Genomic DNA, 18,405 nt, shown 5'->3' with positions numbered 1-18,405 from the left:
ATACCGTAAAATGGGGCGATTAGGGACAAATTCCAACTTTATGAGCAATTTTAAGGTAGTTGTTGATGTATATAATGCTATATCAGGATCAAAATGATTGAGTCTTGGGGGCATCTTTGTTGTCTAATTTAAAATTATGCAACTAGCATTCCAGTTTAAGCAAAAAATGCAAAAATAGGTGTAATCCCTATTTACCCGAAAATTGCGGTTAATTGGGATGAAATGAGAAATTTGCTAGGGTTGGCACTACTTTTATTTTTATATATAGTTTTAATTTATTTATTTATTTAGTTGCACCAACAAAGTGATCATCAATAAAAAAAATTGAAAAACTGACAAAAGTACATGGCAGACATCACCTCAATTATAGGTGCAATCGACAGTGCAGTAACAACAAAATATATATATATATATATATATATATATATATATATATATTTACACATATATAGTGGGCTTTCTTAGAAACGGTTTATAATTCTCCGTTCTTGGTAAGTACTTAGGGGGCTGATATTTCTATCTGGGTTAAGAGATTAGGTGTGTCGGTTATTCCATGGATTAATCAGATGAATACCCCCACTCTGAACAAATATTAAATATTTTATTATGTATTACTTAGACATTTTTGTCCACCTTGAGATTTCATTGATCTTGTTACATGTCTCTGCAAAATCGACTTACTTATATTAAATTGCTTATCTATTTCAACTAAAGACTTATTCCCAATTTCGCTTCGATAAACCAGATTTTTACCAACAAATTAAAAAAATATTGTTATAACTACATAGACAACCCTACAAACCTGTACCTATTTATACTTAGGTCGTTTCCATTTCACGTATTCTCATCCCAATTGACCCCTTTTTCGTTGTTATTTGTACCTAAGACGTCCCCAATATCCCCAAAAACAACAGATTTTTACATGTATTTTTATTTAATCAAATACATTAAAACCAATAACAACTGAGACTTACCTTTAATATATATGCTGGTTCAAACACTAAATAACGTTTATAAATCATAGTCGTCTTCTATTATTATCAAATAAATAAAAGAGAGCAAAGTTTCTAGCACTAAAATAATTACCACCACAGGAAGTTAATTTGAAACGCGATTTTTTATAAGTTAGCAGCTATTATCATGCATATTCAGAGTTGTTTTGTGAACTTTCAACATTCTACTATTAAACTACAAAAAAATGGAAGATTTTGCAACGAATATAAAACTTATATTGAGCGTCGAAAGATTTTCCCGGTTTTTTCCCGATTCGCCTTTCAATCCCTAATCGCCCCATTTTACCGGTACTTAATTATATTGAGACAAATTTATGACAATCACATCAAACTTTTTTTAAAGGGATTTTATAACCTGGTAACTAAAACTTTTAAGTCATATCTTATTTTAATTTTTAATTTAAAATGAGAAGATCTGGTGAGAAACTCCGTGAGTTGTGTCTGTGGCTTTACTTTCTCACCGAGCCCTTCGTTGCAAATGACAGGTTCGACGAGAACGATTACCGGTGCTTCAGGTACCGGTAAAATGGGGCGATTAGGGATTGAGAGGCGAATCGGGAAAAAACCGGGAAAATCTTTCGACGCTCAATATAAGTTTTATATTCGTTGCAAAATCTTCCATTTTTTGTAGTTTAATAGTAGAATGTTGAAAGTTCACAAAACAACTCTGAATATGCATGATAATAGCTGCTAACTTATAAATAATCGCGTTTCAAATTAACTTCCTGTGGTGGTAATTATTTTAGTGCTAGAAACTTTGCTCTCTTTTATTTATTTGATAATAATAGAAGACGACTATGATTTATAAACGTTATTTAGTGTTTGAACCAGCATATATATTAAAAGTAAGTCTCAGTTGTTATTGGTTTTAATGTATTTGATTAAATAAAAATACATGTAAAAATCTGTTGTTTTTGGGGATATTGGGACGTCTTAGGTACAAATAACAACGAAAAAGGGGTCAATTGGGATGAGAATACGTGAAATGGAAACGACCTAAGTATAAATAGGTACAGGTTTGTAGGGTTGTCTATGTAGTTATAACAACATTTTTTTTTTAAATTTGTTGGTAAAAATCTGGTTTATTCGAAGCGAAATTGGGATTAAGTCTTTAGTTGAAATAGATAAGCAATTTAATATAAGTCGATTTTGCAGAGACATGTAACAAGATCAATGAAATCTCAAGGTGGACAAAAATGTCTAAGTAATACATAATAAAATATTTAATATTTGTTCAGAGTGGGGGTATTCATCTGATTAATCCATGGAATAACCGACACACCTAATCTCTTAACCCAGATAGAAATATCAGCACTGTCGATTGCACCTATAATTGAGGTGAGGTCTGCCATGTACTTTTGTCAGTTTTTCAATTTTTTTTTATTGATATTCACTTTGTTGGTGCAACTAAATAAATAAATTAATTAAAACTATATATAAAAATAAAAGTAGTGCCAACCCTAGCAAATTTCTCATTTCGTCCCAATTAACCGCAATTTTCGGGTAAATAGGGATTACAACTATTTTTGCATTTTTTGCTTAAACTGGAATGCTAGTTGCATAATTTTAAATTAGACAACAAAGATGCCCCCAAGACTCAATCATTTTGATCCTGATATAGCATTATATACATCAACAACTACCTTAAAATTGCTCATAAAGTTGGAATTTGTCCCTAATCGCCCCATTTTACGGTACCTAAAAGCACCGTTAGTGGATCGAGAGGATCCGAAAAGACATGCATAAGGTAACGTCGACTGTTTTCCATTCGGTTGGCAGCATCAGGAATGTAGTTACCGGCGGCCACAATGAGAGGGTTCTTGTTCACAATGTTCACAATGTTGTGCCGCTTTTTCGAAATGGCGCACTGATGCCGATTGTAAATATTTCCTGATGGACTCTAGGCGCATGTGGTCGTGGAGGTCCACGTTTCTCACGTACTGGAACCTAGGCTTCAGTTGAAAGTTTATATAAATATTGTCGCATTTTTTCAAGCTGAACCGCATTACTTCTTGCCGGCAGAAACGAACCGGGTTGCGAATCCGGGCGAGCTCACTAAACGACCCATCCACAGAAATTATGTATATTACATTTTTTCTGGATTTGATGTTTGTTACATGCGAATATCGATAAACAACGAAAAAAACTTGATTTGCTGAATCGAATAGTAAATGTCAATGCTTTTGCCTACAAGTCATATCAAAGTGTCTCTAAGTCATTGTGTTTGTCAATCGCCATAGATACACTTATGTCAATCGCTGTAGGGGCGCACTGCTCTCCTATTAGAAAAGTGGTCGAAAATAAAAAAGTAATTGGTATATAATTTTATACTTAGTCGTTCGAATTTATCTCCTTGCTACATAACGATCAATAATTATAACTCTTTTAAAATGTTGATTAAAGTCAAGGTGAGTCACGTATTTTCAAACTGTATTATAAATAAAGAAGCCGATCTAACCTGTAATATATATGATTTCCAGACGCTTACTGGTAAAGAAATTGAAATAGATATAGAACCCACCGACAAAGTGGAAAGAATCAAAGAAAGAGTAGAAGAAAAGGAAGGCATTCCGCCGCAGCAACAGCGTCTCATATTTTCAGGAAAACAAATGTAAGTTTAATTTTGAAAATCATCGACCACGAAATACGTAGGTGCATTGATCTTTAATGAAGATGTTGAACATATTATGATATCACTCCTACCTTCAACTTGCTCTAACATTCAGGACCGATTGCTTTAATTCCCTAATCTTTTAAAAAAACTTAGAATCACTATTAGATTGCAGTTATCAAATTAAGTTAGACATGAACTATTCAAGTTCATCATGTTCTATGTAGCTACCATTATTGTTGTAATTATAATTTATTTTAGGAATGATGAGAAGACAGCTCAAGATTACAAAGTTCAGGGAGGTTCAGTACTTCATCTTGTTTTGGCTTTAAGGGGAGGCGAATGATCTGGCTTGTGATAATTTTCCTTTGTATTTATAAAATTAAGTTTTATTTTTCATTACATATAAAATAATATGTAAAAAATTCTTTCATTCATTTTATGAAGTGTCCCTAAGTACCTTATGACCTTAGGTACATACTTGTTACCTCAATATAATGGTTAAACAATAGTGAAATTATTATGTAGATATTCATAATTTTTGCATATTTTGTAAAACCAAACTATAAATTAACTAGTAGAGTTTGTGAGATTTTAAATCAGTCTATAAATTATTGTAATTTTAATTTGTAGACTGATTTAAAATGCTTTGAGATTTTATGTTGATGTTAAAATTGATCCACATTTGTTGCTGAGTTGATTACAACAATCAATTTTTTATTTATTTCTTAGAAATTTTGACAATCTCACAGGCTACCTGGTGTTAAATGATTACCGGAGCCTACAGATATTTACAATGTAATGCTACCACCACCTAACTTGAGATATGAGTTCTAAGATCTCAGTTTTTACAGTACAACAGTTGTCCCATCCTTTGAACCGAAATGCATTACTGATTCACAGCAGAAATAGGCAGGGTGGTGGTAACTACCCAAGTGGACTCGCAAGATGTTCTACTGCCTGTATTGCTGTCATATTTTGTACATGGGAAATAATTTACTATTGTATTATACTATATTATATATTTATTACAAATTAATCATAAGAAAAAAAAGAGAAGTGGTGTCATCGGACACCAGGTAGAAACAAAGTTCCTTCAGATAATATAGTAGCAAAAATATTTGGAAAAAAAAAGCTTCACTTTATAACAGGGGTTAAAGTATGAAATTGCCGTTTTATTGTAATAGGTAGCTAATTCTAATTGTCATAGAACCTTCATGGTTTGAGATTTTTGAGTAAAACTTTTTTCAAATGGTACCTATGAGGTTCTTCTTTTAAAAAGTGTGCAACATTCGATTATCTGCTTTCAGTTCTATTTTTTATTCCGCTTAGACAAAAAAGATGGATACTTCGAAAATTCGAGTGATTTTTGAATACGAGTTCCGACGCGGAACTAATGCTGCAGAAACAGCTTACAATGTCAATTGCGTTTGGTAGGGACTGCTATGAACGCACCGTGCGATTTTAGTTTAAACGCTTTTGGGATGGAAATTTTATTTGAAGAACGAACCACGTGGAAGACAGCCCTAACATGTGAATAACAATGAATTGAAAGAGATAGTGGAAGCCGATCCGAGCCAAACTACCAAGGAATCAGCGGCAAGGTTTAACGTTACCTTACCAACAATATTGACTCATTTGCGTCAAATCAATAACAAAAAATATGAAAAAATGGGTACCTCATGATTTGACTGATCTGCAGAAAGAAACGCGTGTTGAAACTTGTGTTGCCTTGTAGAATCGATACTGAAATGAAGGAATATTGGATCGAATTGTAAAATGTGACAAAAAGTGGATTCTTTACGATAACCGTGAGCGAAAAATGCAATGGCTGACCCCAGGCCAAACGCCGTAACAGTGTCCTAAAGCAAAGCTTACCAATAAAAAGGTAAGGGTAACTGTTTGGTGGTCTCAGCACTATAGCTTTCTCCGATCTGGTCAACCATTAACGGCTGATGTCTACTGTGCCGAACTCTGAACAATGATAGCAAAACTTACAGTGAAACAGCCCCGACTGATGAATCCATTATTGCTTCATGATAACCGTTTTAACTCTACAGGAACTGCAATTATTTGTCGTAACCATTCGTCACCCTCCGTATTCGCTAGGCCCTAGGCCTTGCTCCAACGGACTACCATTTTTTTCGTGATTTGGACAATTTCCTACGTGATAAAAAGTTTTCTTCCCAGGATTCGGTACAAAATGCTTTCACACAGATTGTAGAATCTGGATCATCAGAGTTCTATCGCAAAGCCATAAACGACCTTCTTATTATATGGCAGTAATTTATAGATAATATTTTTGTCAGTAGGAAATCGCCGGACTTCCGCCATCCACTGGTGATGGTGGGCGGAGCATGTCGGAGTCGAACCGACTAAAACCTCCTGTCGCTCAACAACCAGTATCCAAACCTCGCATGCGACAGAACTCATGAAAAGGCAAAGGGTGGAAAGTGAAGTGTTTAGTGCGGAGCACATCTCTCCCATCACCCTCCACCTCGGGACGCCGGACCGGCGGTCGTCGGCGCCACGACCACAAGTCCTCTCGGTCGGCAGGCTATCAGAAGCCCGTCTAGATGGCGCCGGTTAGAGTGATTTATGTTACGGAATACCCCGCTGGGCCAGAACCAGCGTGGGTCGAGGATAGCCAGCCTTCCGTCACGCGGATGCTCTTGCATAAAATGCGTGCAGAGCAGCTTGCACGTCGTCTTTTGGGGGGGCCCACGGCCGGGGACTGGCCGGCGCCCCGTATAGGGCCATTGATCGCACTACTCCCGTATAGAGACGGCGCGTCACCTGGTTGGGCAGACGTCTGCCCTCGACGTTGGGCAGAAGCCGGCTTAACGCGCCGGCCACCCCCAACAAACGAGGGACCAGGTTCTGAAAGTGAGCACGGAAGGTCCAACGACTGTCCAGAATGGGGCTGAGGTACTTCAACTGTACCCCGACCCTGATACGGACACCTCCAACCACGATATGGGAATCGACAGGTGGCACTCTCCGGGGCCTGGGGAACTACATGGCCTCGGATTTACTGAGCCCCACGTCGAGGCCCAATCCCCTGATTTTGCCGATGACATGCGCCACCCCAGCGGTAGCAAGACGGGCAAACTCAGCAAAACTCCCCCCCCCCCCCCCCGGGCCACGACCAACGTATCGTCTGCGTAACAGATTACGCTCAGGCCCGGGAGGAGGGCACCCCTCAGCACCCAGTCATACCCGATATTCCACAAAACGGGGCCGAGCACCGACCCCTGTGGAACACCGCGCACGACTGGGAAATGTATAGAAAATAAATGGTATATATTTTAGACAGCTGGGATAGTGATCACTCTGTGAATTGTTCCTCAGGAAACATTGCTCTTTCCTTCACTTCCTTTTCTTCAATTCTGAGGGCCATTACTATCTTAAATAGGTTAATTCAACAACATTATGGCTGTTTTTGTTGAGGATAAATGACAAATTTAATAAAACAATTGCATTTGAGCAGGTAATTTAATACAGCTATAAATGTGTATTGTACATTGATTTTTATTTTACCATATGTTAAACTGAAGAGGTTCACATAAAATATCTTTGGTTTATAGGTATTGTATTATAAAATTACACATTTACGATTAATTAAGATTAAACCAAGCCTGGCTTTAGATTAAAATTAAAAGTACGTAAGGTACTCTATAATTTGAGCTTCAAAAATACATTAAAAATTTTAAAATCCAAGTAGGTATATTATAATTTGACTTTGCTACAATACGACATCAAGCATCGATCACGATCGAAGACAACAAGCATACAAATTCTTTTAAATTGATACTTTATAAATACCATAACTTTGAAGTATCAGGTGAAATAATGTAAGATGATAATCTACTTTAGAATTAAATTCAATTTAATACTTTTTTTTTTATTACAATTTTATAGAAAATTATTTTAAGTGACTTAAGGACGGAAACATTTTCTTTTTATTTTGTTTTCGACCAGTGATTGTTTGAATAAAAAATTATATAATCTAATTTAAATGCAACCTATTTTTTCTACACTTGGTTGGGGGTGGTACTTTTGGCACAAATCACGACACATACCTACAAAACTACTGTACACATAGAAAATGATTAAAAAATAATGTCGACAAAAAGCACTCAGCAATTAATGTTTTTAATTCATATTGGTTCATTTTAATGACTACTGATTGAGAACGTAACTTACATTAACTACACACATCAGCTTCTAGTCAAACATATGGACGACGCTTTTAAATTTCTACACATATCTACATTTCAAATATATTTCATTTTGTTTGCAATTCCTAGAAAGGTTCATTTACAACATAGATGAATTCTAGAATGCACAAAAATAAGTAGTAAACCTATTATTTTGTATCACAGAGCAATAATTACAAAGCTCGCATATCATTACCATCAATTAATGAATCAAAACGAAATATAATGCTCTTACGATACCAGAGCGTTACTTAAATTTGCACTAATTAAGTTTAAAATTATCTTCGAAATAATTAAGGGAGATCTTTTTGCATTACGGCTGATTCTGTCCATCTGTAACGAAAAAAATTTGATTCTTAATAAGTAAAATATATGTACTAAAATTGTACTTAGTCGAAGTTTTTTTTTTATTTTTTTATTGCTTAGATGGATGGACGAGCTCACAGCCCACCTGGTGTTAAGTGGTTACTGGAGCCCATAGACATCTACAACGTAAATGCGCCACCCACCTCGAGATATAAGTTCTAAGGTCTCAGTATAGTTACAACGGCTACCCCACCCTTCGAACCGAAACGCATTACTGCTTCACGGCGGAAATAGGCGGGGTGGTGGTACCTACCCGTGCGGACTCACAAGAGGTCCTACCACCAGTGATTACGCAAATTATAATTTTGCGGGTTTGGTTTTTATTACACGATGTTATTCCTTCACCGTGGAAGTCAATCGTTGAAGAACATTTGTTGAGTACGTATTCGGCCAAAACTGTTACTTGGAAGATTTTCTTCCTTATCAGATGTCACGTGGTTAATGGAGTCCATTGACACAGTAGACATACATTAACGTTGAAGTCTGTCACAAGAATTTTTTTGTATGTTTACAACACAGATAACCCCCATCAGGGTTGTCTGTGGTTTACAACGGCAGTCCCGCTTGAAGGGTAGCAGAACGTATTATAACTTTACGGGATAAATATATAGGATGAGAATATCTCCTGTTCGTGCGCACAAAACGCTTTACCACGTAAAAACTGCATAAAATAAGATTTGGACTATCAGCTATTCGCTCAGCTGAAAATCTTCGAATTGCATTCATTACTCACAGAATAATTTCCATAAAAAAAAAACACAAAACGTTCTTATTTTTTTAACACCTATATTACGACACGCACATGCGTATGTGCCCTTTATTCTAAAATTTCATTGGTTATTCAAGTTCCATCTAAACGGTGCCAGCAGTGTTCGAATAAAATTCTTGTGACATACGGACGTTTGGATCGAACAAATCTGTCAAGGTTTCTTAAAACACAATGGTTGAACGCATTGATACGATTTCGTCCTGCTCTTGATTATAGCATTCGAGACTGAGCCAATTGCCCATCTAAATTGATTGATGGTGTTATGAAATATCCCGGACGGTTGTAGCTGAACGATTTCCTTTACTTTCATGAATTTAGGTCAATGTTACTGACCGGCGCAGCGTGCAGCGGGCACACGATCAATGCAGCTCCGTGAATAAATACAAAAACTTCACGCATACCTATCTACATGGATTCGTGATCGTTTAGGTTTAGTGCCGGGTAATAAATAATGAGTTAAGTATGTGCAATTTCCCGATGTAGATAAAAATATCGTGCTTTTGTTAAAATAACTTTAAATTGAGGTTCTAAAGACTTCGACGAAATAAAAGCAATGCCTATTTGTTAGTTAAATTTGTACACGAACAAAGTTGCGTTGAGAAGCGATTTCATGGCCGTTGCGAATTTTTATAATTATAGCTAGCTATAAGAGGTCTGAGGATGTTATATGCGAATAGTACGAGTCCGGGCACTGATCATATCAAACTGCGACTCCAATCACAGAGTGCTAATATTCCATAATATAAATTGGATTATAATATGTACGTATGAAGAGGAACAGCCACCAACTCGGGTGACGTCACAACCTGCTTTACCATCGATCAAGAAACGAATTAGGGACAGTTTAATAAAAAATATAAATTGAATGATTGAATGACACGAGAAGCAAGTAACCTCTTATCTACTTAAATTTGCTGCTGACTTCGAAGAATGTTGACGTCAGACAGGCGGTCGGCCGCTAAACTTATTTTGTACAGTAGTGGTGGTAGGAGCTCTTGTGAGTCCGCACGGGTGGGTATCACCACCCGGCCTACGTCTGCCGTGCAGCAGTAATGCATTTCGGTTTGAAGGGTGGGGCAGCCGTGACTATACTGAGACCTTAGAACTCATATCTCAACGTGGATGGCGGCATTTACGTTATAGATGTCTATGGGCTCCGGTAACCACTTCACATCAGGTGGGCTGTGAGCTCGTCCATCTACCCATGCAAAAAAAAACCGTCCGCCATCCTGCCTATTTCCGCCACGAAGTAGCTACGTGTTCCTTTTACAAAATTGGATGAGTTGTGATGTCTATGGCCGATAAAAAAGTAATTTTGTTTCGTTGTTTATGGACAAAAAGAAGAATGTTATATACCTGTACAGTTCAGCCATCAGACAACGCGGGTGTGACCCAGCCGTATTTGTCGTGAGTTTTTACGACGGAGCGGAACGCTTCTTCGGCCCGTCGCCGCGAGAATTCGCAGGAGGGACGAGTCGGCGCCCGCGCCACCCGGCCCTGCCCCTTCACCACCGACGCCGCGAACTGCATCACCACCGCCTCCACGGTGTACGCGGACGCCCAGCCGCGAGGCGTCAGCAGCTCCATGCATATCGCTCCACCTGACAATATATACACATATACTGGGTGTTAGCAGACCGCTTCCGAAAACGAAGACAGACGATAGTACTAATGACGCCTTCGATGATGGAACGAAAAAAAAAGAAATATATTTTTAAAACGTTTTGTTAGCGTTATTTACGCTCCATCATATTAGTACAGCTAAATGAAATGATAGTTTCATAAAAAATACATTACTTTATTTTTAAAAAAACCAGTAATGAAACACAAAATCGAAAACAGCTGGTGCTCGGATCAACGATCAATCAATCTATGTACCGGTCCCTCATTCTTACCAGTCTATAACGTAGGACGAACTAAGGGTTAATATAGTCTAGACCGGTTACAATAGATATATTAACGTGAATGCCGTCATCTAATTTGAAGTCTCAATCATCATCTAAAGATTAACGGCCATTCCACTCTTTAAATTGAAACGTATGACTGTTCGCACCAAGAATGAATAGCTAGTTGATATTTAATTTTATGAATATGTACACGAATTTTTTTTTTTTTGAACAATAACTTACGTAAATAATTTAAAAAAAATATAGTTACATATATTTTATTTTGTTACCTTCCATAACGAATCCTTTCTCTATTCTCGGTTCGATGACACGCATAAACGGCGGTGCAAATGGAAAATTCTCTGGGAACACTAAGTGTAAGAGGATGTTCGGAATGTGCAGTTCTCGTAGGTCCGTGGCAAGATCACTCTCTGGATCGATCTGGTGCAGCCTCACGTGCCACTCGAAAAGATTGTCGTTGACAAGCTCCACCTGAGTGCAGGAAAAACAATAATTCCTTAGCTGTCAAAAGTTAAACGGTACTTATGAGACGAGTGTGGATATAGTTGAATATAGTTAAATATAAAAAATATGTTTCCTTATCTACATAATCAGAGCCTAAGTTTGCCTTCGTAGAAATCTCGATGGTAGTTTTCCAATTACAGAGCATAATGCGACTCAGTGACGCACAATGCCGAATTATGCTGAAGCTTAATTGGAACGTGAATTAGTTTTCAAATGCATCATGCAGAGTGCGCTAAGTTAGCACAGTTTTAATTAACATTGATTATTTCTAAGAAACTACGACGAAACGAAAGCCTTACAATTTTTTTCAACATTAAATAATATTACTAACGATAATATAAACAAAATCACTGAGTCGGTATCGATTGCGAGTATCACGCGAGAGCAGTACTTTTGAGAGTGCTCGATTGTGCGAAGCGTTGCATTATGCCGCATAATGTGCTCTTGTGCTGTACCTAATTGGAAAACTACCGATTACTACAGACGTTTTGTCAGAAAAGGTCGAGAGAAAACTATGCGCTTTATAAAGTGTTTAAAAAGCTGTAAAAGACAAATAAGACCGATAACAGTCAATATGTGCAGCTTTTCGGACAGAGCAGGACTAGGATGACTATAGACCGTGATAATGCTATACGTAAAAATCATGATTCTCATTCCTGAATATTGAGGAATAAAGGCGGAGAAATTATTCGCGCTCAAATACAATAGGGTAGTTATTAGCGTCTCCACAAAACATTATTGCTTAATCGTTATAAATTACTAGTAATTTGTTTTTAAATTGATTTATAGATTAAGATGAATTCAATAAACCTGAAATACTATTTAAGCGCCCTATAAAATACTTTACAAGGCTGGCAAGAAAACTGAAAAAGACATTTCAAACTGCGATAAGATAGCCCTTAAAGTAAGCCATTGCAATATAATATTGAATTTTTTTTCAAGTTATAGACCAAATTAAAAACTACATATATACTTTATTTATGGTTTAAAATAGTATTTTTATTGTTATTATTTTACTATCGACGTTTCCAATATTCGAATCTAGCGCAATATTTAAAGGTCAACGAATATCACCTTAGTTGTCTGTGACCACGAAAACTGTAGTACTTATTCGATGCGTAGAAAATAATACAATAACAGTAAAAAACAAGAGATTATCAAATAAGTCACTGATAATCACTGGTGTTAGGACCTCTTGTGAGTTCACTGGTGGTAGGACCTCTTGTGAGTCCGCACGGGTAGGTACCACCACCTCGCCTATTTCTGCCGTGAAGCAGTAATGCGTTTCGGTCTGAAGGGTGGGGTAGCCGTTGTAACTATACTGAGACCTTAGAACTTATATCTCAAGGTGGGTGGCGCATTTACATTGTAGATGTCTATGGGCTCCAGTAACCACTTAACACCAGGTGGGCTGTGAGATCGTCCACCCACCTAAGCAATAAAAAAAAAGTATAATAAAATAAGGTTTTCACTTCAATAAAATAATAATATAATAAAATAAGGTTTGGGGGTTGGTGCTTCCCGCTTCCGTAGGTTTAACCCGCGATTCCCTACAAGTGACCCCTGGGTGGTGCTAAACGGGAGCCGAAAACATAACCGGTGGTAGGACCTAGTCCGACTGGCTGGCGACCACCCTCCAACTAGAGTCCGCCGCCAAATAGCCTAGCTGTGTTCCGGCGTGTGGGTTGGAGAGCCAGTTCTATCCCTTCCTTTTCCCCTTCCTTGTTGGGGGTGAGTCTTGGTGACGCCTGGAACTTGCGGAGCAGACGTGCGTGCGAACTCGCGGGGCGTGATTGTTTGACGGGGGTATAGGGAGACCCAGTGAAACGGTACCCGCTGCCGCCCGCCGGTCAGTAGGGGACCTGAACCCGGGTGTCTCTACTAAACTCCGCCCCGGGAAGCTGTCCCGCCAACCGGTGTAAAATCCTGTCGTGCGGTCGTCGTGCCGGAGTCGGAGACCGGAGTGGATCCCGGCGATCGCACGCAGAGTGGACTGGGGGCCCTTCCATGCCCTGCGTCAGTCTCTCACGCAATCCGTGGTCGAGCACGTACTATGTTCCGCGCTTCATTCAGGTGTTGCCTCGATCTCACCTCCAACATCCTACCTCTCCTAATCCTACTCTCCGAAAATTTTACAACTATGAAGTCGCCAAAAAAAAAGAAAAGGGTTTCACAGGCGGTTCCCCATTCCACATTTAATGTGGATTTCAGCAATGTCAGGGGCCTACATAGCAACCTTGACGCCGTACACCACCACCTTGAGACGGCGCAGCCTGCCCTGCTTTTTTTAACGGAGACGCAGATATCTGCTCCGGATGATACCTCATACCTTGAGTATCCCGGCTACGTATTGGAGCACAACTTCCTGCGTAAAGCCGGGGTATGCGTATTCGTCCGGGCTGATGTCTGTTGTCGCCGTCTTCGGGGCCTCGAACAACGGGACCTGTCCCTCTTGTGGCTGCGCGTAGATCACGGGGGCCGTAGCCGAATCTACGCGTGCCTGTACAGGTCCCACAGCAGTGATGCAGGTTCAGCTCTGTTTGAGCATGTGCAAGAGGGGACTAACCGCGTGCTTGAGCAGTACCCATCTGCGGAGGTGGTGGTTCTTGGAGACTTTAACGTTCACCACCAAGAGTGGTTGGGGTCCAGAACCACTGACCTCCCGGGTCGGACTGCCTACGATTTCGCCTTGGCCTACGGCTTCTCCCAGCTGGTGACACAGCCCACCCGTGTCCCAGATATCGAGGGGCACGAGCCTTCTTTGTTGGACCTTCTGCTGACCACAGATCCGGCCGGATACAGTGTGGTGGTCGACGCTCCACTTGGATCGTCTGATCACTGCCTTATTCGTGCTGCCGTACCACTCTCTCGTCCTGATCGTCGAACGACGACCGGGTATCGAAGAGTTTGGCGGTATATGTCAGCAGATTGGGATGGATTGCGTGAATTTTACGCATCCTACCCATGGGAGCGGTTCTGCTTTTCCTCTGCTGATCCTGACGTCTGTGCGGACCGACTTAAAGACGTGGTGCTCCAGGGGATGGAATTGTTTATTCCCTCCTCTGAAGTGCCCGTTGGGGGTCGCAGCAGACCCTGGTATAACAATGCCAGCAGGGATGCTGCACACCTCAAGCGGTCCGCATACGTGGCATGGGATAATGCCAGGAGACGTCGGGATCCTAACATCTCAGGGGAAAGGCGGAAATATAACGCCGCTTCCAGGTCCTACAAGAAGGTAATTGCCAAGGCGAAGTCGGAGCACGTTGCTAGAGTTGGCGAGCGATTGAAGAGCTATCCCTCCGGGAGCCGTGCTTTTTGGTCGCTCGCCAAAGCTGCAGAAGGAAACTTTTGCAGGTCTAGTCTCCCACCACTGCGCAAGTCCGATGACAATCTGGCCCACAGCGCGAAAGAGAAGGCTGACCTTCTGGTCAAACTCTTCGCCTCGAACTCGACTATGGACGACGGGGGTGCCACACCACCGAGCATCCCCTGGTGTGATAGCTCCCTGCCGGATATCTGCTTCACACAGTGTGCAGTCAGGCGGGAGCTCCGACTCCTGGACGTTCATAAGTCGAGTGGGCCAGACGGCATCCCCGCAGTGGTTTTGAAAACGTGCGCCCCTGAGCTGACACCTGCGCTAACGCGTTTGTATCGCCTCTCTTATTGCACTAACAAGGTTCCGTCTTCATGGAAGACTGCTCATGTCCACCCTATCCCCAAGAAGGGTGACCGGTCGGACCCATCGAGCTACAGGCCTATCGCGATAACTTCCTTGCTTTCCAAGGTGATGGAGCGAATTATAAATACACAACTCCTGAAGTATCTTGAAGATCGCCAGCTGATCAGTGACCGACAGTACGGTTTCCGTCACGGTCGCTCAGCTGGCGATCTTCTTGTATACCTTACTCACAGGTGGGCTGAAGCCTTGGAGAGCAAGGGCGAGGCTCTCGCTGTGAGCCTTGATATCGCGAAGGCCTTCGACAGGGTCTGGCATAGGGCACTTCTATCGAAGTTACCATCTTACGGAATCCCCGAGGGTCTCTGCAAGTGGATCGCTAGCTTTTTGGATGGGCGGAGCATCACGGTCGTTGTAGACGGTGACTGTTCTGATACCATGACCATTAACGCTGGCGTTCCACAAGGTTCGGTGCTCTCCCCCACGCTTTTCATCCTGTATATCAATGACATGCTGTCTATTGATGGCATGCATTGCTATGCAGATGATAGCACGGGGGATGCGCGATATATCGGCCATCAGAGTCTCTCTCGGAGCGTGGTGCAAGAGAGACGATCAAAACTTGTGTCTGAAGTGGAGAACTCTCTGGGGCGAGTCTCCGAATGGGGTGAATTGAACTTGGTTCAATTCAACCCGATAAAGACACAAGTTTGCGCGTTCACTGCGAAGAAGGACCCCTTTGTCATGGCGCCGCAATTCCAAGGAGTATCCCTGCAACCTTCCGAGAGTATCGGGATACTTGGGGTCGACATTTCGAGCGATGTCCAGTTTCGGAGTCATTTGGAAGGCAAAGCCAAGTTGGCGTCCAAAATGCTGGGAGTCCTCAACAGAGCGAAGCGGTACTTCACGCCTGGACAAAGACTTTTGCTTTATAAAGCACAAGTCCGGCCTCGCGTGGAGTACTGCTCTCATCTCTGGGCCGGGGCTCCCAAATACCAGCTTCTTCCATTTGACTCCATACAGAGGAGGGCCGTTCGGATTGTCGATAATCCCATTCTCTCGGATCGTTTGGAGCCTCTGGGTTTGCGGAGGGACTTCGGTTCCCTCTGTATTTTATACCGTATGTTCCATGGGGAGTGCTCTGAGGAATTGTTCGAGATGATACCAGCATCTCGTTTTTACCATCGCACCGCCCGCCACCGGAGTAGAGTTCATCCATACTACCTGGAGCCGCTGCGGTCATCCACAGTGCGTTTCCAGAGATCTTTTTTGCCACGTACCATCCGGCTATGGAATGAGCTCCCCTCCGCGGTGTTTCCCGAGCGCTATGACATGTCCTTCTTCAAACGAGGCTTGTGGAGAGCATTAAGCGGTAGGCAGCGGCTTGGCTCTGCCCCTGGCATTGCTGAAGTCCATGGGCGACGGTAACCACTCACCATCAGGTGGGCCGTATGCCCGTCTGCCTACAAAGGCAATAAAAAAAAAAAAAAAAAAAAAAAAAAATATGTAACAAAAGTAATCAAATAAAATTGCATACAAGGTACAACGGATCAAAATAGAAAATAGAAATAGAAAAGAGTTAAAGAGAAAAGAGTTAAAGAGTAAATAAATAATAATAGAAAAGAGTTAGAAAATACAACTACAAATAAAACAAAATAGAAAAGAGTTAAAGAGTAATAAAATCGAACCAACCGTAAACACAGGGTCGGGTCGGCTCTCCTGCAGCCGTTTGATTTCCTTCAGTTCCTTCATAAGACGTCTCGTACGCACTGCAGCTGCCCGATCACGTACTTCGGTGGCTCCCGGTACTTTCTTTTTTACAAGTGAGGATGCTCCCGGACTCGCCGGCACGCTAGCGGTCGCCTCCGCTGGTCCTACGCCATCTCTGAAAACCGGAAACGCAATTATGTGACTACTGAAGGATAATGAACAGATACTTTCTTCACTATTGCAAAATATCTAGTGCTCAGTGCATATAAAATACAAATTAAATATTTAAACTTTGTTGGAATTGAAAAAACGACTTCGAACGTTGTAAAGCTACATTTCGTTATTATCTCACGGATCGTTTGGAACCTTTTGGTCTGCGGAGGGACTTCGGTTCCCTCTATATTTTGTACCGTTTGTTCCGTGGGGAGTGCTCTGAGGTACGCTACCAGAGTAGAGTTCATCCATACTAGCTAAAACCACCGCGTTCATCCACAGTGCGCTTGATCTTGTCACGTACCATCCGGCTTTGGAATAAGCTCCCCCCCAGGGTGTTTCCCGAGCCCTATGACATGTCCTTCTTCAAACGAGGCTTGTGGAGAGTATTAAGCATTAGGCAGCGGCTTGGCTCTGCCCCTGGCATTGCTGAAGTCTATGGGCGACGGTAATCACTCACCATCAGGTGGCCGTACGGTCGTCTGCATACAAGGGCAATAAAAAAAATCTTCGAAGACAATGGATCCTACGGAATACTTGTGACCTCATCGTAAGTGTTCACAGAAACTAGGTTTGTGAAGTTAATTTATTTAATATGTCACTGAGTCAACATCATTATTATGAGTGTTCCACTTTCTAAATATGCATTTCTTAAACGAAACTCTAACGTATCACGTTACATTTGCTTATTAATTACGTGATAATATGCTAAACAACGACCTGAGATATAAAATTTCAATGTAAATAATGAGGTTTCGGAATTTTAAACACCTGTGACCGTCTGTTATTTTATTTACACATCTTAAATTTCGTATATTGTTAAACATTGCAAATTAATACATAATGTATGTAATAAAAATTCTAAAAAGAGTCCTAAGATTTTTAAGTTTGCGCAATTGATTGATCGATCGATCATTGTCTATCTTTCTTTGATTTCCATGTTAATAAAAATCATTTATAACTTCATAATTATTTATACAATTCGTCTTCTCGCATTAAAACTGTATAATCTCAAAACTAACTAATTTGACAGAAGAGTGTTTTAAAGGTTTAATAGTAATATTCTAATAATTGGAAAATTTATTTTTTCTTTTTTACCAGTCACATTATCTGTCTTCTAAAGTAAAATAAAATTATGTATTAATTTTGTTAATAGTAGTCAAAACATAGGAGAACTAAAAAAAAAAAACTAAAATTAAATTACGTCCTTTGATTGTACTGATGAGAAAAATATCGGTGATACCAAATGTTTACGCATATTTACTCAATTTCAAACATTTTTGGAAATTGTACACTTTTAATGCAAAAAGGCGAATTATGTATGTATGAGATACAACATTTTAGAAATCTTTAATTAAGTAGATACACTAACAAAAATCCGCTCCACTATCACCAACGCTGGAGGCTGCGAAGATG

The 18,405-nt window shown here is 40.4% G+C and overlaps 2 protein-coding genes across 5 annotated transcripts in view; one reads left to right on the top strand and one right to left on the bottom strand.

Moving 5' to 3' along the window:
• The first annotated feature begins 2,712 nt into the window (after nt 1-2,712).
• LOC101744114 (NEDD8) lies at nt 2,713-7,643 on the top strand. The gene is made up of 3 exons (XM_004923916.5): nt 2,713-3,421; nt 3,494-3,624; nt 3,886-7,643. The coding sequence occupies exons 1-3, from the start codon at nt 3,404-3,406 to the stop codon at nt 3,968-3,970; spliced, it is 234 nt and encodes a 77-aa protein (XP_004923973.1). The 5' UTR covers nt 2,713-3,403; the 3' UTR covers nt 3,971-7,643.
• LOC110384837 (ubiquitin-conjugating enzyme E2Q-like protein 1) overlaps nt 7,106-18,405 on the bottom strand; it is a 39,976-nt gene continuing 28,676 nt past the window's right edge. For all 4 annotated transcript variants that reach the window (XM_062668303.1, XM_038010725.2, XM_062668305.1 and 1 more), the window contains 4 exons: nt 16,759-16,951; nt 11,156-11,357; nt 10,336-10,580; nt 7,106-8,177 (listed from right to left, as the gene is read on the bottom strand). In XM_062668303.1, coding sequence (XP_062524287.1) covers nt 10,345-10,580; nt 11,156-11,357; nt 16,759-16,951 — 631 coding nt within the window. In that variant the 3' untranslated portion in view covers nt 7,106-8,177; nt 10,336-10,344. The remainder of the gene's footprint in view (nt 8,178-10,335; nt 10,581-11,155; nt 11,358-16,758; nt 16,952-18,405) is intronic.

Source organism: Bombyx mori, chromosome 4, assembly GCF_030269925.1.
Source record: "Bombyx mori chromosome 4, ASM3026992v2".
Lineage (NCBI taxonomy): Eukaryota > Metazoa > Arthropoda > Insecta > Lepidoptera > Bombycidae > Bombyx > Bombyx mori.
Note: the sequence above shows the minus strand (reverse complement) of the source record. Positions and strands in the feature narration are given on the sequence as shown.